The 20,360-nt window shown below is 43.0% G+C and overlaps 1 protein-coding gene across 3 annotated transcripts in view; it reads left to right on the forward strand.

The window, feature by feature from the left end:
- Positions 1–20,360, forward strand: part of chd7 (chromodomain helicase DNA binding protein 7) — a 91,749-nt gene that overhangs the window by 17,554 nt on the left and 53,835 nt on the right. For all 3 annotated transcript variants that reach the window (XM_074689615.1, XM_074689617.1, XM_074689616.1), the window contains 2 exons: positions 7,732–9,326; positions 12,146–12,480. In XM_074689615.1, coding sequence (XP_074545716.1) covers positions 7,850–9,326; positions 12,146–12,480 — 1,812 coding nt within the window. In that variant the 5' untranslated portion in view covers positions 7,732–7,849. The remainder of the gene's footprint in view (positions 1–7,731; positions 9,327–12,145; positions 12,481–20,360) is intronic.

Below are 20,360 nucleotides of genomic sequence, written 5' to 3' on the forward strand. Positions count from 1 at the left end.
TTAGTCAGTGTGAGATCCGACTATTAAGTTGCATGTAAACAGCTCAGTCAGACTGAAATAGGACTAAGCATAGCTTGATTGACACACCAAAATAACCTGATTTCTGTTGGACAAATGTTGGATTCTGTGGGTCTTGGTATGCCTCAGCATTCGGCTGGAACAGGAAATAGATGACCATGGTAAATAGAATCGCTGCGCTCATAAAGTCTATGGCTTCAAAACAACAAACACCATGGCCTATACACACATAAAAACATGAAGAGTTACAACTGCGTCCATCTAGGCCATCTTATTAAAAATGTTGCTTCCTCACCCATGGTTATCTCGAGGATTTTTTGAAGTTGTGGGGAAGCCAATCAGCCCCCCACCCCCCACTCCCCCCTTCTAAAAGAAAAAAAAAACCCTTGAAACTTGAAACTTTTATCAATTATATATTCAATGCAAAAAATCGTTTGTCTAATGACAAAGTTGTTATCTTACTGGTTTTGACCAGGATATGAACCTTCCACATGTGTGAGTTTTAGTCTAGGCAGTTTTAGGTGCATGTAAAAGAGCCCTGTACAGTATAACTCACCTTTGAAACATTAAGTAAAAAACATTTAGTCTAGTAAAATGTAAAGACTGATTATTGAGCTAAGTTTACAGAAAAAGAGCACAAGAGCTTGGTAACCTAGATCAGGTCTGAATCTTTTATAGGTAATACAAAATGTAACTGAGTGTAATATTTTTATTTTGCCATGTGTTTTTTGATAAGGAAGTGAAGCAGTCTATAAGCAGTGTAACTACCTGAGTCAGTAACACCCTAATCCCTGCCATCCCTTCAGAAGTTGATTGCTCCTTTATCTCCCTGCTTGTCAGCCGAGGTACCAAGTTGATTGGCTGCGTTTCGTTCAGAAGGTTTGGACAGACCCATGTTTGTCTCTGGTAGTTTCTGGATTTGTGCCAGACCTGGTCTGGTCTCCTTGGTCTCTCCACCATGAGACTACTGGGGGATGGGGGGTGTCACTGTGGTGGGCTGACTGCCTCATCCTTTGATGAGATTTGGTGTCTAAACTGGCACACTGACCGTTCACCTAATTCCCTCTGCCATGACAGCTGGGCCTCCACGCCTCACTGTGCGTGTGTGTGGTTAACATTGGCTGGATGAACTTTTAGGCCTGGTCTAAAATGGAAAGATAGAGAAAACAGGATGAAAGTAGGAGCTTTTCTCTTCATGACGGCCAGACTTAAGGAGGGTTTGCTTTGGAAGAGAGAGAGGAAAAAGGGAAGAAGTGTAGAGGAGGCATCTTCAGCTTGGCCCTGAAGTATTCTCTTAGAGGAAGTTACTCCTCAGGCCACAAAGAAAAAACAGAGTAAATGGTGACGCAAAGACTCTTTTTGCCACACATGCAGTGTGCAGCAAATGCTGATTATATTTTGCATGTTTGGTGTTTCTGTGTCCCAGGTCGGCAGGAAATCAGTTGTCTTTGTTGTCACCTACAGCACAGGATGTGAAATGCCTCTCTATTACTCAATTACTGCCTAAATATGCACGGGCACACATACCCGTATGCTTCTGTCTTCCTGTATAGATCGAAATGCTTAGGAAGTGATGTAACTTAATAACGATGCAGCTTCCTTTGGTGTAGTAGTCACTAAACACAAGTTCTCTAAGGAAACAGCAGCAGCAGCGTTGATGTTACACAGTGAATCCTGGGATCCTCTTACTTCAGACTTCACCAAAAACAAATTTTATTCAGGACAGAATTCAGCCTGTGAAATTAACTTTCAGACTGCCTCACATTTCTTTAAATGGTTTAGCGTTTGTGCTGTAGAGTTAACAAATAGCAATACCAGCTTTTGCTAACTTGTGAATAAGAACACTTAGTTTTGTTGTAGCTGGAAGTTTGACTTCAGCTTCAAGCAAACCAAAGCCAGTTCCTTCCTACACAATCCTGCAAAAGTGTGGACAAGTTTTCAAGTTGAGAGCGCAACAAGTATGAGAATGAAAAAATCTGTGCATCAAAAACAATTTTTCAGTTTTGCAGTGTTGTTTCCCCACTTCTGCCTTAACCCAGTCTTCATGTCAGGGGTCCTCTGATGCTCATGTGTGTGCTTTTATTGGCTTGCAGCAGCTTTTTAGTTAAGATAGTAAACATGGATCTGTTTTTTTTTCCATAGGCTTCAATGGTTTTAACAGCTGCTGTTTGTACCATATGTAATAATATTCATGTTCTCAAAGACGGAGTGTTTAGTTATCTTCAAGGCTGTATTCTGTCCCTCCAGTGCTCCGACATGATTGAATTGCTATTTTTCTCTCACTGGTGTTTTAGAAAGCTCTAATTTAACCTCTGTCAGCTACTGTCTCTTTAAGGCTGCTCCTCAAACCCCACTCCCTGTGATTGGCCAGCACTCTGGAGGCTTGTTAAGGGGCGGAGCTAAAGGCAGACCTTGGTGTTTGGGGCCTAGCCCTCCAAAGTGTCCAAAACCAGTTATTAAATCCTTACGTGATCACCTCAACAATTTAAACAAGTGTCGTGAAGGTCTCGTGAAGGTCTCGTGAAGGTCTCGTGAAGGTCTCGTGAAGGTCTCGTGAAGGTCTCGTGAAGGTCTCGTGCTATTTTGAGACTGAGTGTTTTAATCAGTTCAGACAGATTCAGGGATTTCTACAAGGTATGATTATGTAGAGGTTTGAAAATCTGCACGCCCAGTCTGAACATCCAGCATTACTATTTTTTTATACATGTTCAAGAGATAGAAATGTATTATAGTCAAAGCTTAAAAATGCAAAAAAAGTCTTTCTAAACCCTCAGAAATTCAGTGACTGGCTATAATGTGATAACGAATAATCCATGTGTCAGAAAATAAGAAAACACCTTAATGTAAAGGTACACTAGGGTCAGCTGCCTCTGTCTCTACCTTGGACTGTTTAAAACATGGACATAGTCTCGCCGACGTCACCCATCTGTTTCTGCAAAGGAAAATGAAGCACATCAGCTATTGCGGCCATATTGGTAGTGATAGGGCGCCAGTCGGTCACATGACCCTGAGCTGTGCCTCTGATTGGGTGAGCTGTAGGCTCATGTGACCTTTTTGTCACACTTTTATATTAATTTTGAAACAGCCTCACCATAATGTCCAACATAACTAACTTCAGGAATTGTCTTCTATAGGAAACAGTTTCTGGATTCTTCTGTAGCCTTGGTTCTTGTACAGCCTTGGTTATATATCCTTACACATAATATCCTTCTTAGGGAGAATCCTCTCTCACTGATACCATTGAGGGGCAGGTCTGTGAAATGGAACAGGAAATGGATCTTAAATATCCTTTTTGCCCATACAGAATAGGCTGGGAGGTTGCTAGGTGATGCTGTGTGTTAATAATATTAATAAGTTGATTTATTAGAATAAATTGGATTAATGTAGAGCCTTTGAAAAGGACCCAAGGGTGCTTGTTGGCAACTTATTCAAGGTCTGGCTGGCTGAGTGCTTAACTTTCAATTTGAACACTTTACAGAATAAGTCATGTTCAACACCCTCATACAGGGATACTGTTGTGTCCAAAGTTCACCCAATTATGTCTTTAAAGTAAATGGGACTGAACAAATGGCTTACTGCACATACAATGGCCTCTGGTGAATTGAAACGTTTACAAACTGATGGACTTTTATTTAACTCTTCAAATCTATCTAGAATTGTGAAACTTAAGTAATGTTGTTCTGACATGAACTGTTTTAGCAGGATTTGAAGTGACTCATTTGAAAGCACATGGTGTTAAAGTGCAGAAGCATTGAAAAATCTGAAGTTGCAATGGTACAAGAGAGTTGACAGTTTGACAGTTTGCTGTTAGGGCATCTCGTCACATTCAGCAAAGTCCACTTTTTGTGCAGCTGTGTAGCTCTTACTGTTTTCACTATGAAGACTTTAAAGTCCTTATATGGCCAATGGGATATTTGAACTTTGCCTTCAGTGACTATTACATCTGTGATTCAGATCCACAGTCCTTGACCAAGAACTGACATTTTGAATTTTGAATCGAGTGAAGTAGAGCTGAAACGATTCCTCAAATGATTCAAGGTACTCGATTACAAAAATTACTCGAGTAATTTTCTCCGCCTCGAGGAATCGTTTAATTTTAAATTTCAAATAGAGCTGAGGCCATATTAAGAGAGTTTTCAGACCCCTCAAGCTACTTCTTATACTAAATAGCAACTAGCAACAAATCTAGCTTCTTTTCTGGAGTTTAGAGACTAATGGGTCATTCTATGAAACGGGTGCCATTTGGGTCCACAACATTTGATGAGATGTACAAGGCACAAAAAATGTGTCAAAGTGTGTTTACAGTTTCTGGAGCTACCAAAGCAAGTGCTCTTATTGACATGCTGTATCAGAAAATTCTATTTCTTAAAGAGAAAAATTTTCATTTGAAAAATAACTGCTCTTCAACTAAACAAAAATGTATTTTATCCGATTACTCGATTAATCGATGGAATTTTCAGGAGAATACTCGAATACTAAAATATTTGATCGCTGCAGCCCTAGAGTGAAGCCATACAATTCACGGCTGTCGGAGCAAAGCAGGCTCCTGCAATTTTCTGTGTGATTTACCAAAGCCGTAATGTTTCTGATGATGAAAACAAAATGCAGCATGAAGTCATGCACACAGACATGGACTGGTAGGTTATGAGGCATGCAGCAGTTTGAAAAGTAATAGTTAAAAACCAACACCAGTGTTTTTCATATCACCATCCCTACTGTATGACCCACTCCCCTCTTTCTCTAAGTTTCAGGTCTTTAATAACGGTGAAACTAGTAACCACGAAACTGGATAATGTCAGATGACCAACACAGATTAAGAGAGACTGACTTTTAGGACAACTCTTTGTACATCAACATGCAAACATTAGGTTTGATAAAGCATTGTAGGTTTCTTGGCTGGATCAGGTGTTGCCCTCTCACTGTGAGCACACCCTATATACACACACTATATTACACACACCATAAACCACCATATTTCAGAATAATCCAGGCAAGGACAATGTCATATGAAACCTTGTCTTTTTGGAGCTCATCCTGCTTGAATTTCAAATGTCACACGCTAGAGTACTTGGTGTCATCCTGAGTGTAGTGGTCTGATGGCGTTCGTTTAGAGCTGAGGGAGACGAGGGTTTCCATCTTCCTGGAAACTAGACCATTCGCCTCTTCACAGAATTATGGATTACCCGATTAGCATAAAAATGTTAATGGCCAGTGTTTTATACAGCACTGTCTTGTTGTCTCTTGTTGTCATCATGTCACATACCTCCATTCACACCACACACACTGATGGCAGAGGCTGCCATGTACAGCACCATTAGTGAATGCCACTAGGTGCAGTTTGAGGTCTTGCCTAAGGACACTTGGTCGGTGAGACTGTGTATATATTAGTGTGACAGCCCATTTTATTGTTGGACAGTTATTGGAGGGACACTTGATTGCAACCGAGAAACATTTCACTTATTTTTCTCAGCAGCAGGTTTTGAAATGTCTTTCCTGATTCCCTGGACCTATTACAAAATGTTGCTGCCACATTACCAGCTCAATGCTGCAACTGGAATTTACAAATGACAGCTGTCCTTAAGAAGACAAAAACTATCAGACTCTTATGAGGATGTCCTGTTAGCGTGGAATAAGATGGAGGCAGCTGTCCTCTAGTTCTTTAGACAAATAAAAATCCTGCAAGCCTCTGAAGCCCAAGAGAGGATTGCTTTACAATGGTCCTACAGCATGCTGATGGTAACTGAATCAATTTGTTTTTCATTTTTGTGAAAAAACTCATCTTTGAGAAGCAGTTTGACTTTCAAAACTCCTCTGTATTGATGTCCAGGATTAGCTTAGTTTATGTTGTTTGTAAGAAAAGGGCTTTAAAAAAATCCCATTTCTCTGATTTTTTTTAAGTTTTTTTTTTTTTGATATTTAAATTTTTATTCAATGCAAAATTAAAATGTGTTTTGCAGCTAGACAAAGTTACATTCATTTTTCAGAAATAAGGAAAAACAGTAAAACAATTATGACATGTTATTTCCAGACCATTGTTGTACATTGTGGTAGAAATAAAAAAATAGATAAATAAACTTTTTTGAAAGCAATTTAAAAGAAAAAGAAAATTAAGTAAATAAATGAAAAGCAAATGTAATTTTGGTAGGGAAAAATGAATAAAAAGTAAAAATAAAATAAGATAAAGTTGAATTAGATTAAATAAAATAAAATAAAATACAATTAAATGTGATAATGATATAAGTTAAACAACAACAACATAACAGAACCTCATTGTACTTTGGACTATAAAGAAATTAGAGAGTTCATAACAAAAGAAAACCTGGAGGGTTGGGTGTTAAAGCCCAGCTGCTTGCATATGTTCTTTGATCAGAAAAACTTGTATTGACAAGAATAAAGTTTTTACTATTGAGCAGCTCAAAAGTTAACAGCAAAAACAAAAACTAGCAAACTCTCAAGGGGAAGAGGGTCACCATGTCCATATTTTGGATGCAGTACATTTTAATGAAGATTCAAAAGTAGTCCAAGATTTCCAATAATGTTTAAACTTCTGATGCTCAAGCCTTAAAGAAAAAGTGAGTTTCTCCATGGTGTAAATATTGTGGATTACATCAATCCAGTTTTCTATAGTGGGAGTTTGTGTTGACAACCATTTTGTAGTGACCACTTTTTTACTTAGATTTTTTTGAGATTTGACACTGTGAGGTGATTGAAAGGATAAAGTGTACACCAAGCAAAAATCTACTAGAGCTGTAGAAGTTTCTAATTTAGCCCAAAACATTGGTTTTGGATATTCATCAGGAAAGCAGATTTGAACGTGACTTATATAATCATGAGCATGCAAAAGTGTGGGATGTTGTTTAGTTCAGCAGCATGTACCTTGAGTTAGACCACCATAAAGTTTGTTCATATGAGTCCTTCAAATAAAAACATAAATGGAGGCCTTCGTAGTTTGGTGAGGGAATGCCAGCTATGCGAGGCAGAAGCAGCTCAAAATGCTAATTTAAAGGAGATGGTATCAGCTGTACGAGCTGGATCAAGGTTTAAAACTTATGGTAGCAACAGAAATCTGTACAGTTATCAGTGACTGTTTTTTTTCCTCAGCATTGCATAAAAGCAGTAATTCTACACACTTATTGACAAACTCATTGCCAATTTACCTTCTCCCCTAACATATGGAGTGAGGTATTTTCTATGGGCTAAGAAGCCCCTGATTATTGCTTTCTATCTATCTGTCTGCAAGTCAGTCATTCAGCTGCTAACGAAGTAGCTTTCTGCTAACTGCCTGGTGCACAGAGAGACTCTGTGGCCTATTGGCTAGCTGGTTTCTTGTTGGCTGGATGGCAGCTGCTGCTGTACAAACAGTTGCATCTGCTGGGGCCTTTTGTTCTAACACACACGCACACACACACACACACACACACACACACACACACACACACACACACACACACATACACACTATCCATTTGAATGACTCAGTTTGTGTTGGTAGAGAAAGAAGTTCTTTTGTACGGCAGTAAAGAGAGGGTGGGGGAGGGTTTGGAGCAGGACTTATGTGAAATTGAAGTTTTTGTTCTTGTAATGGAAGATGAAACTAATCAACAAAAACATTGTTATTGTTTTTTGCTGTTTGAGGCTTGTGGCAGCCTCATAGTCTGAGGCGCACCAGCACTAACTCCCATCCTTTCCCCCCTTCCCTCTTTCTCTCTGCAGAAACCTTGGTGAGGATCATGGAGTAACATTTCCTGATTTGCAGCTATCTGATTAGCTCCCCGCTGCACACCACACTCTCCTTCATCCAGCACCCTTCATCTGTGCCCCTCCCCCCAATATGGCAGATCCAGGGATGCTGAGTTTGTTTGGGGAGGATGCAGGGCTCTTCTCAGATGGTTTGGATGGTTTAGGGGACTGCTTCCCTCAGCAGCCTACCCCTGCCCAGTCTAACCCTCTAGCCCAGCAGACTAATGCCTCTCTGAACCATGACCACCAGGGAAACCGGGGCTATCACCAAGGAATGATCCACGGTGCAGGGACCGGCCCAGGACAGCCAAAACTGGGTCAAATATATGAACACGGCCCCTACAGCAGCTATGACTCACCAGGTGCTCCAGGAGGACGTGTGATGGCCCAAAATGGTCCAAGTCAGGGGCCACCAAATGTGAGCGGTGCCATGAATGGCCTGGGTCCCCATTACCATAATAACCCCGCTAACTCCAGCAACCCCCACCATGGTTACCCGGGTGATGCTGGGGGAGGAGGAGGAGGCGGGGGTGGGGTCTGGGGCCAGCAGCAGCAGCAGAGCAGAGCGGCATATCAGCAGCCTCCAACACAACCAGTGGGTGGACCCAACCAGATGGGAGGATACCAGATGTCTCAAGGCAACTATGGTGGGATGCAAACTCAACCGACACCCAGTGCAGCTCACTTGAACCAACACTACCCTCCACAGGGCATGGGGACCCCTCCCTCTCAGGATCCACCTCACTACCTTGGACATGTTGGAATTGGTGGAGCCCAGATGAGACACAGCCAGCCACAACCCCAGCCACAGCCCCAGGGCTATCCCAACATGGGCCACACACCCCGGTACCCACACTCCCCCTCCCGGCAACCTACACACCCCCATCAGCACCAGGGCATGGGGGGGTTTGGGGGTGGCCAGTACCCCGGCTACCAGGCCCCGTATGGAACCATGGGACCTGGGATGGGCCAAGGTGCTAACGCTACTGTCGTTGCAAACCCCAGCCAGGCCATGGGACCAGGGCAGCTTGGCCAGAGGTTTAACCAGGGATCAGGTCTGGCAGCTGGGCAGCAGGGGCAGCGGTATACCCCTGGACCACCCCTTCAACCTGGGGCCCATCAGACCCACTCTGCTCAAATGCAGCAGCAGGCAGGGCAGCAGGGCCAGCCTATGCACCCCCTAAACCACCCTCAACACCCCCAGAATCTACCCCAGCCTCAAAATCAGCCCCACCTCGCACCCCCAGCTCAGGGATCCTACCCCTCTCCCTCATCCATGTCACCCATGCGGGTTTTAGGAACCCCAACACCTCCTCCCCAACAGGGAAGACCCCCTAGTGCAGGACTCACTGGGAACCAGGATGTGGCAGGGTACACTCCCCTGCAGTCTCAACCTAGTGCTATCCCACATCCACCGAGACCTCCACAAACCCCTCTGACTGCCCCACATCCTCAACACCAGCAGCCCCACAACATGCCTCCCAGTGCCGGGCAGATGTATCCTAGCATGGGACCACAGAGAGGCTCACAGATGTCTCCAGTCAGGCCACAGCTACAGATGCACCAAGGTAAACCTTCACCGCTTCTCTGTTTACTTTTTAAAAGTCTGAAAATTAACTCTGAATATTTGGGTAGAGTTTAAATGAATGTAGGAAAGATCTAGTTTATCCATCCTTTAATTAAGTGTTTTTTGTGAACCTTAACCCCTGAATTAGAAAACCACAGCTATCCTTTAACCTGGTTAGATATCAGTGGTTCATGATTTCATTCAGTGGGTGTCGATTTTCTTACGTTTTAGGTACTTTTAAACCATTAAATAAAACCATATAAGGTTTAGAATACAATCTGAAGAATAAATGTTTTTTTTAAACACAAATAAGAAACTAGCAGCTAAGCTAGGTTTGACATCAATAAACAGAACTTCCAAAACAGTTACCGTTTCTAGTCGTTCATGATGCTGCACAGGAACCTGAATCTCAAGCATCATGTTACGCACCTTTCTGTTGATATGTGCCTTGTGTATTGCTGCTGGGAAATGAAGTCATTGATTATAGATCCCAAATGACACATCATTCAAATCATCCACAACAGACCAGGCTATGAATTTCAATCCACGTCAATACAAGATGATGAGTGCTAAAAAGGAGGGCGGTACCAGTGATTTCCTCCCAATATCCTCCCCTCATCTGTGCAGCTTTATGAATTGATCCACAAATTCTTTTTACCCTGACTCTACCTGGACCTGTTCTAACCAGTTCACTCAGTAAATGTCTGTGTGGAGTCTGGAGGAGCTGTGTGTATGATATTTAGATCAACCATGGAGAATCTCTCAACATCTCTGCACGGTAGTTTTTCTGATACACCTGTGCTAAATGTTAACAGCTATTGTTTAGTCTCGGTCACGTCATCTGCCATTATGTTGAGTTTGTTTTGATGCATTTCTCCCAAGATTCATTACTCGTCCCACAGGAACATGCTCGGAGGCACGTGCATTAGGGATAGACCAATATGTTTTTTTCAGTAACCAATACCAATTCATAGAAGTCAAGGAGGCTGATAACCAATATTTAAGATAAGTAATATATTGATGTCAACATTTGGAATTATGCAAACTCCAACAATTTGCTTGGTTTAAATGCCCTTAAGCAGATGTTAAATAAAATTTCCCTAAGTTTTCTTGTGAAAGTCAAGTTTTCCAAAAAATGGCTCGACGTGTCCAATCAGATGGGGCTGTGGGTGGGGCAATGCTAGAGACAGAGTAGTGACTGCAGACAGAGAAGTGTGGCTACATCAGAGCCAAAATAATCCAGCTTTGAATTGATTTCTTATCACCTGTTGGATCAAAAAAAGCAAGGCTAATGCTGATATGCCAATAATCGCCCCAACCAATAATCGGTCTATCCCTAATGTGCATGAACTAGCAAATTTCCAGGAACAATGCTTCTAAAATTTTCAGGAGTGCTTTTTTGAAATGTAAGTTTTCACCTGGTGTGCATGCATGATGTACCTGCTTGCCCCAGGTATGAGGGGTAGAATTAAAAGGGGATAGTTTATTGTTTTGGGATGTTGTTGCAAAAGGAAAAAAAAAAATCAAACCACATCAAAACTTGTCAGAATAAATTTGTGCAGCAAACACACTCGGGACCGAAGTGGTGCTGTCGTGGTCTTTGAATTTGTGACTCATTCTTGTGGTTATATCGAGGTTCAGTGTGAGCAAAGCTACTGGCAGCAAGGCTTGGAATCAGGACTGCCAAATCTCACAACGTAAAACCAGCCTATATCTCAACCTCTCTGGAAAAAAACACAAGTTATCAGAAGGGTGATTAAACACAACAACTGTACTAACTAAACAAAGAGAAAAGGCAACACAGACAGATTCCTCACAAAGAGCACAATCAGAAAACCATATAACCAAATCACGAGGCCATGGCAACCGCCAAAAATTATGCAAATACCAAAATGAAATATGAGCAACAACCAAACACCTAAATCTGACTTTCAGAATAAGTGAGCTTATGACATGAGTGCAAGGTAGGGGTGTAACTGTACACAAAAATCACGGTTCAGTATGTACCTTGGTTTTAGGGTCACTGTTTGGTACATTTTCGGTACAGTATGGAACAGCGCAAAACCATTTGCTTGTTTAGCATGTTTATTAAACCAAAAACCTGCCATTATACAGCGAGGGGGGAGGCTCTTCAAGCTCGAGGTTGGTCGTTAGCAGCAGCCATGATGCACAATTCAGACACAAGCTCCTGTGGCTATGGAAGCTCTTTGATATTCATCTTCTGATTGGCTCACCGTGAGACGTCCCGTCCACATGATATGCACATGATCCCAAATTACGAATCACAGACCACTTTCCTCATGAATATTAAAACACCTTCCCTGCTCAGCCAATCATAGATGAGTACTCACGTGAATATTAAAGAGCCATGTGCAGCGGCTAACGTAAACTTACTGTACTTGTTTGAATACAGCACTGTACCAAACCCAACGGCCTTATGGAGCGGTTCGGCACAGGTACATGTACCGTTACACCCTTAGTGCAAGGAAACAAAGTTTTAATGTAATGTGTAAGCTTTTAGTTGTTGTGCAACATAATGGAAACTATTTAGTTTATTTTTACTCCAAAATATTATTTAAAACCCAACTAATGTGGTAAAATGTGGCCCAATTTTATCAGCCAGCCCCAAGTGTTCAAAAGAAGCCCAATTGAGCAGAAACCCATCCAACCTGGTTTGTAATTGTCTCTGATCCTGACACATGAAAGAATTTGAAGGATCTTCTTAACTGAGTTTTGTATTATCTAGTGGTTATTGGTCGAGGACGTTGCTGACAATGCAGCCGCAAAGTCAGTGATAACTCTCTTTCTCTCCTCCTGAAGGGCCTTTAGATGCTCCAATCAGTCAGGGTGGAGACCATCGTCTTCTCCAGGCTCAGCAGCAGGCCTCTAGAGGCGGGCAGCCCCAGCAGTCCGCCCCCATGGGTTTCCAGGGTCCATCTGTGGGTCAGCACGGAGCTCCAGCCTCAAACCAGGCCTTAGCACCTCCTACCCAAAGTGCTCAGAAGCAGCACACACACCTGCCCCCCCACGCCCAACACCTGCAGAGCACACCTCCTCCCCCCAACCAGGCCGCCCACTCATGGGCACCTCCAGCGTCTGCCTCCCACCCACTCTCCTCCCCCCCTCTTACCCCACAGAAAGTGCCTCACATACAGGTGAGTCACCTTTGCAGGATGACTTTGATGTGGTCGCTGTTCTGTGCGAGAGATGAAGTCTGTGTGCATTTGTTTTTATGTGTGGGTGAATTTCATGTGAATGTTTATTTTTCATGTGGGTGGGGGGAATGTGTGTGTTTAGAGTGGAAGGGAAGTGTGTCTGTGTGTGTGTGTGCACATAAATGTGTGTGCATATGACATTTGAGAACACAGCAGAGCACCAGGCGCTGGTTCACTAGAGGTTTGTGTGTGTGTGTGTGTGTTGTCTTTTGTGTCCTCTTTCAACTGTCTATTCTGTGTGTGTGTGTGTGTGTGCGCTGCTGTTTGTGTGTGTGTACACGTGTGTTGGGGTGGTGGTGGAATTTTGAAGCTGTTTGTTTCCTGTGAGCCGCGTATCCTGAGACATGTGTGCATACACACACACACAGACACACACACACACAGAGGCGCCACCAGCAAAATCTCTCCTCCCTTTTGCGCTCACCCCCCCGTGTCTGTAGAGGAAACCTCCCTTCCTGTCTCTCCCTCCTCCCAGTCTCCTCTCTTTCCGCTCTCTCTGCCTGGCTGTGTGTCTGTCCGTCTGTTTGCCCTATCCATTTCAGGGGCTGCCATCCTGTAATCAGTTTTCTGTGGATACTTGAGCACAGACACAGGTAGTTTAAAGGGAGACAAAGAAAAAGTGAAGTCCTCCATAGAGGGAGGTCTGGGGTAAAGGAGAAGGGGAGCGAGGTGAGGCCGGCTGGAGGAAGTGAGCAGATCTCTGTGGTCGTCTCCATGTTTGAGATGGTTAATAAGCCTACACTGTTTCTTCTGCTGTTTGCGCCATGTGCACTAGGCTTCCATTAGCTTGTTTTGTCGCTCAAAGCCCCCTTTCTTCACTGACCCGTTCACATACAATAGCAGCCCTGTGGTCACAGACACACTAACAGGGCCACTAGTCTTTTCTTCCTGTCTTCCGTTCTTGTTCACACTGGTCCTCTCTCCTCGCTTAATACTCCCCCATCCCATCTCCAAGACGGGGTCGCTGCATTTTGTGGTTGACATTTCAGCCGTCACACTTAATTTATCAGGCACTCCTGACCTAGATGCCAGGTTGACTGGTGAGCCCCTGCTCTTCGCCTGGGCGAGCTGCATGTGCCACTCTGGCTGCAGTTGTAGGCCAGCAGCCCCCTTTATCGCACTCGCTTAAAGACACACACGCCACCTCGGTCGCCGGGAATCGCACGGCCTCGAAACTAGATGGCAAATGTGCCAGAGGGAGAGAGGATAGCCGAGCTAAGAGGGGCATCTCGAGTGGTGTCAGAGTCGGCGGCTCGGGATGGGAATTCTCTTCATCTCTTATGATACACAAACACTCAAACACCAGGCTGGTCAGTCAGTCATGATGACTGTATGTCTGGAACTCTAAGCTCCATCTGCTCACTAAGCATGGTTATTACACACACGCACACAACACACACACACACACACACACACACACACACACACACACACACACACACACACACACACACACACACACACACACACACACACACACACACACACGTGTTGTCAGCAGCTCAAGGTCACAGCTCAGGCAGAGTGCTGTGCTGTGACCTTTATTCTAAATCACACAAGCGGATACTCACACACACATGGATACACACACTGTTGCGTGCAGCACTCTGGATGACATATAACATGCCTGTCGCGCCCCTCCCCCGCTCCAGCACGCTGTCAGGGAGCTGCTGTGCCATCTAGTTTTCTGTGGCTCTGCAGCGTCGACTGAATGCTTCTCTAATCGCTCCGTCGTTGTTTGTGCATTGGATAAGAGTCAGTGGTGGATTGTGGTGGTGGACACTGGTTTCTGATAAAGTCCCTGTTTTGAAGCTGCCCCTAAATTAGAGAAACGTGTCTCCTTTAACCCTAATGAGCAGTGTAGGCATAAATCAATGTTAGCGGTGAAATATTCCAGCCTCATACATAACTCATACAGTCATTGTACCAAGTGCTCTGAGAGTGCCTCATGTAGGTTTTGGTGGTTTAGAGATTCTTGTTGTGAACCACCAGACCTGCCGGAAGAGCTGAGACATGCAGCGCCGCTGCAGAGCATCCCTCCTTGCTGAGCTGAGTGTTGGCACAGTCACTTTATCTCTTTGTGTGGTTGCTCCACTTTCAAATATGTATTGATTGTTTATACTTTGCTGTGTTTAAATGCTTACAGTAAATAATGGTGTCTTTTGAATTTAATAAGAATAACTGATGAGACTTATAAAGTGCTTTTCTGAATACTTAAAGATGCTTCACATAATGTGCATTACAGGTAAAGAGGTCATGTGTTGTGGATTTGAAGAGAATCAGAGCTGTGGATGAATGCAGCAGGAGAGCTCACAGAGTTGGGGCTGGGTTTGGTAAAAGCTCTGTCCCCCAAGGTGCAGTACTTGGTCTCAGTCATGGGGGTCAGGAGGTTGGAATCTGATAATTGGAGGTGGTGAGATGGGGGTCTGAGTTTAAGAAAAGCTGGTCAGGTATAAGGGGGGGAAGTAAGGAGGAAGTTGACATGTATATCATAGACAGGGGCTGTGGGGACTATACAGAAAAACTAGTATTTTGAGCACTTGCACCCACTGTCATGAGGATACGACTCTTAACAAGGCGTGTTTGTTTTTAACTCCACTTGTCTTTGTTTTGGACAACTTTTCTCTATTCACAGCAACGAGGTGAGGTATTTGTTAGTGGTTATGTAGAGCTATTGTTTGAAATGTGACAACAATCAAACTTTGTATCCTATGAATCCTGGTTCTGTCATACCAGAGCTCATCTTCCAACCCAAAACTCACCAAGCAGAGCTAAAATAACCCTTACTCTTCATTTTATTGATAGACTCTCATAGGCCTGTCACAAAAACAAATTTTGCTAGACGATAATTTTCCAAAATATTATTGCTGATAAACGATATTATTGTCAATATTATTTTGATTTTTTTTTCCATTTTTTCATTGATGTAATTATGATAAATGGGATAATAAAGTGAGTACACCATATCAAAAGCAAGAAACTTTAATTTCTTAAGAGTATTTAACTGTCATTAAAAGGTCAGGATCTTTTAAATAAAATAAATTAAACAAAAAATATAATAAATTTAACAAACAAGAAAGAGAAAAAAAATACAATGAAAATGAAAAAGACTCTCTTTTAGAAAAAAATACATGTCAATGAAAATAATTACTAATCAAAAACAAAAAACCATAGACCCTGTCTCTAAAGAAAAAAACGAAACTCCAAAAAAAAACAACAATAAAAACTATAGTCTAAATTAAAGGGAGTTTATACAGTTCCTGAATTGTTTGTAACATGTACTTTTTCCCAGTCAATCCGTACTGTCTGTCAAACATTTTGAACATTTCTGGCTTTCAACCGTATTGAAGGGCTGCATTTCTTTGGCAATGTAGCTATCTTCGAGCGCCCATCATTTGGAGCTTTTATTTCTGTTTACTTTGCAGACCAAAAGCCTCAGTAAGAGCAGATTGTCAAAGAACAAGGCTCCGCTGCACCTCCCCTTCTTCTTCTTTGTCGCCACTATTTTCAAACAAATGCGACATATCAGCTCGTTGGTGTTCATGAGCTCACACTTTGTTCATTCTGATAAAAAACAAAATATTCCCACACTGGGACTGTGGCAGGTGGCTTAAGAACCGTATCTTTCGTGGCATCACTCATATTAGCGTGTGTTTCCTCCTTACCCCTCAAGACGCTCGCTTCAGCTCTCTCTGTGTGTACGCCCGAGCAGCCCCGTCTTCACCCCAAAGATCGCATTTTTGACAGATGCTCACTCCGCTATAAATCCACTATAGAACCTATGCACCCTGATGTTAGGAAAGATAGACGTAGCGAGCCATCTTCTCATTCAACCTCTTTGGTGGAAAGAGAGGAGGAAAACAAACATGCATGCACGTGTCAGTTTATCGAGGCTGGCAAACTTACCGAGGACGTTTTTATTTATCGTTTGGTTAATTGATTTATTGAATATCGTGACAGGCCTACACTCTCAGGTTTGAACAGACCACTGCAGAATAACTACTGACTGTGGGTTGGAATGAACACTAGCACGAACAGTTTGCTCTGTGTTTTAGCTCATGCTTTATCACTCTCCTGTTTAACTTTCTTGCTCTGATGTTTTTTTTGTATCAGACAGTCCAGCTCCAGTGTCTTCCATCATACAAATCTTAATTCTCACTGCTAAACTTTGTCGTCCAGTTTGGTGTTATAGGGACTTCTATGTGATGTAAATCAATCCAGCCCGAGATGACCCAACCGGAGGCTAAGAACCTACATTTAGAAATAACCTTTAATATTAGTGCTGACCATGTCATTTTAAAGTGGATTATGGTCATGCATATATCTAAATATGAGACTCTTTCTGGATCACTTAGAAATTCCTCACATGAACTTTAAATTGATAATTTATTGACATACTTTGAATCAGATTATAAGAGCTTTTGTTAACCGAAAGAAAAACTTGGTTTAAAATTGAATATGGTGACATCTACTCGAGGATCATTAAAGTATTCTGATTCTGGATAGTTATTGGGAAAACTAAACATAACTGCTCATTATCATTTAATTTAACTTCTCAGTGACAGTGTAGCTAGAGCTTCCTGGCTGGTTGTTTAATGACTTTAGAAATATAAAAATGGTTTTTGCAGCACAATTTATTTTGAATCTCATTAAGGTGTTTTCCAACAATGTTTGACTCTGAGCCGATTCACCTGCATCTGACTTTGGAAAATATAACCACTGTATTAACTCTGATATCAACAAACCCTGACCTCATACTGTTACTTTTACATATTAGCCTGTTCATAATGCATGATTTCAAATGAGGATATCATCCATCAACAACACAGAAGAATTAAAGACGAATTATCCCTCCTTTTCAAACGATGCTACCAGTACTGCTCACAAACTTCCATGTTTCCTTTATAATGGCATTGCTGTTAACCAGTAAATCCACCAGGGGGAGCAGCCTGAAGTTGAAAAGTTGACAAAAACAAACTGATAAACAAATATGGCGACTGTGGAGGAGGTATTGCTAACGTACCTTTTGTGTAAAAGACGAAAATGGAGGCAGCGTTGTAGGAAGTGTTGTAGGATGGTTGGTGAGGCAGTTAAATACACTGCGTAAATTCTGCTCATTGTTATTCTTCGTTATCTCACCAAAGCTTTGTATCAGGTAGTCACAGGCACGCTGCCCCCAAGGTTTCTGGTGGTACTGCTTCATTTGGCCAGTGTCTGTAAGCTTTATGGAAACATGCAGAAATATGGAATCAACACAGAGCATGGACAGAAGACTCCGTCTGTGTGTAACATTGAGCACTAGTCTGAAGAAGAAGAAGAATGTGAGATGGACAGACTGACAGATGACAAACAGATCTTTTTTTCCTCTAACCTTTGGGAGCTCTGAGTGTTCCTGCATGGTCAATTTAACCGTCTATCAGACTTCTCTTCTAGCTGTACTCCTCTTCCCCTGCTTTCCAAACCCATGTCCACTCATGCACTGCTCACCTCCTTCGTCTGTTAGGAACAGTCATGCAACTGTATCGTAAGGTTTAGTGATTCATTAATTGATTTGTGGATCCTTTGATCAACTCCAGTAATAATCATGACCTGTTTGGGGGGTTGAAGGATGGTCTTGGTCTATTAAAAAGACTTTTTTTCACTCTCGTTGAAGAATTGGATCAAATCTAGTTGACAGGTGATGTTGGATTGAGCATGTAACTGTGCTTACGCTGTGTCTAAATTGTCATGTGATGATTGATTATCTTATAATCTTGGTAGGAGGACAGATTTATCTCTTGGCACTGCCCGCCTCTTCTCCCACTCCGCTGGTTGTGTGTCTAAATGGTGCTGTAAATGTGTGTCAGCAGGTGTTTGTGTGTGTGTGTGTGTGTGTGTGTGTGTGTGTGTCTGTGCAGCAGCGGTTTGTGTTATGTGACTTTGCAGTAGTTTGGCTTCGATTGTGTGTGTGAACGTGTGTGTGTGTGTATTTGTATTTACCTGATGGAAATGGACTTTCAGTGATTGTGCCCCAACTAGCTCCTCTGAGTCAACACAACCAAGTTATGCTAAGTGTGTGCACAGAAGGGAGCTGCTTAACACGTGTGTGTGTGTGAGTGCACATATGTGTGCGCACACACACACACACTTTGTTGACACAGTTTTAAACACACAAAAGTGCACATGTGCACTCCACGTGCAAATGGACAGACTCTCAATGGCATACTCGCAAAGCTCTCGTATTGCGCACACACATGCACACACACTTACTCCCTTGCTTCGCCTTTTTGAAGTATGGAGATAATTTATTCGTGTCATGATGCCTGATTTCCCATCTGCTACTGGGACCCGGAGCAGCTGGAGAGAGAGGGAGGGAGGGAGGGGCAGAGGAGAAGTAGAGGAAGGAGAGGCAGCTGGAGAGGCTCATAACAGCTGGTAACCAGTTGCCTGTCACAGAAAGCTTACTTTGGAGCAATAAGGATCAGGTGGTGGAGAAAGGAGACGCAGAGCAGGGAGGAAAGGGGGATGTGAGGTATGGGCAGTGTGTTTGTAAAGGTAAGCCTGCTTGAGGAGGAGGAGGCAAGAGAGGAAGGAAACTGTGGCGAGACTGAGAGAGTCGATGAGGTGGAGGAGATGTGCATTGATGGAGAGATCTCCTCCCCCAACTCTGCTCCCTGGGCTGACAATTCAACAAAGGGGAGCGGTTAGATTTTTTTCTAAAATCGTTCTGCCCTAGAGGGGAGGTTGGTTAGATGTAGAATTATAGAAAGTAGATACAGTGTGCATTGATTCTTTGTATTTTCATCCTTATTCTTTTATTATTATATTTGACATTTTTTCATTTTTTGGCAAAGTACTTATTTAAGTCCCACAAGCTACCTGTTGGAGGCATCTGATCTAAACCAGAGTACCAGTGTTTCCAGCTACTCCAGATAAGAAACTTAGGCCCTTTTGACACAACTTTTTCACCCAAAAATGCAAAAATCTGGGTTTACACAGAAACACTGAAGGTTTGAAAATACTGTAGAAGGCAGCCAGGCTTGTAGTTGGCGCTATAAAGCCCTGTTTCCACCAAGCAGTTCGGTTCAGTTTGTCTCAGCACAGCCTGCATTTTGTGGTGTTACCTTTGACTAAAACCAGGACAGGTCCCCAAATTACCGCCCCATACCATCCCACTTTTTGGTACCTTTCTGTTGGGGTGTCAAAAGCCACGTTTTCACCAAGCAGTCCAGTTCGTTTCAGTACGGTTTGGCACAGTTTGGTACGGTTAAGCCTGACCACACTTGTGTTTCCACAGCAAACTGTGCCCTCCCGTGGTAGGCGGTGTGTAAGTCGATGCCGAAATGCCGCAGCTGTTAAATAATTGTGTGATGCTGTAGCAGTGCGACACAGTGTATCCCACTAATAAGTTCAAAGAAGAAGAAAAACGTGACAGAGTAAGCAAAGAGCATAGATGGAAGACATCCAGCATTTTGTCCTCTCTGTGATTGGCTTGTAGCTCTTTGATACAAAGTGCAATCAAGCTTTGTTTCAGAAAACACTGTGTGCAGCCAGGAGAAATGCAGCCGCTGTCACAAGATAAGTGACGATTCTTTCGACCAATCAAGGGTCTGCAGTGTTGTTGCTCCACCTTCCGAGAGCGGATCGGTTCAGTCTGGCACCCATACGAAAGGGTCCCAAAAGATGGGCCGGCTCATCTCAATTATTTGGGGGGATCTGTCCCGGGATAAGTTGGTGGAAACAACACAAAATGCGCGCTGTACCAAGACGAACCGAACTGGTCTGCTTGGTGGAAACGCGGCTAACGCGTACCAAGCTGACCCCAGAAACTAGAAGCTAGA

Source organism: Halichoeres trimaculatus, unplaced genomic scaffold (assembly GCF_033239565.1).
Source record: "Halichoeres trimaculatus isolate MK-OKI-2021-1 unplaced genomic scaffold, fHalTri1.1 fHalTri1_scaffold_15, whole genome shotgun sequence".
In the NCBI taxonomy this organism is placed as follows: domain Eukaryota; kingdom Metazoa; phylum Chordata; class Actinopteri; order Labriformes; family Labridae; genus Halichoeres; species Halichoeres trimaculatus.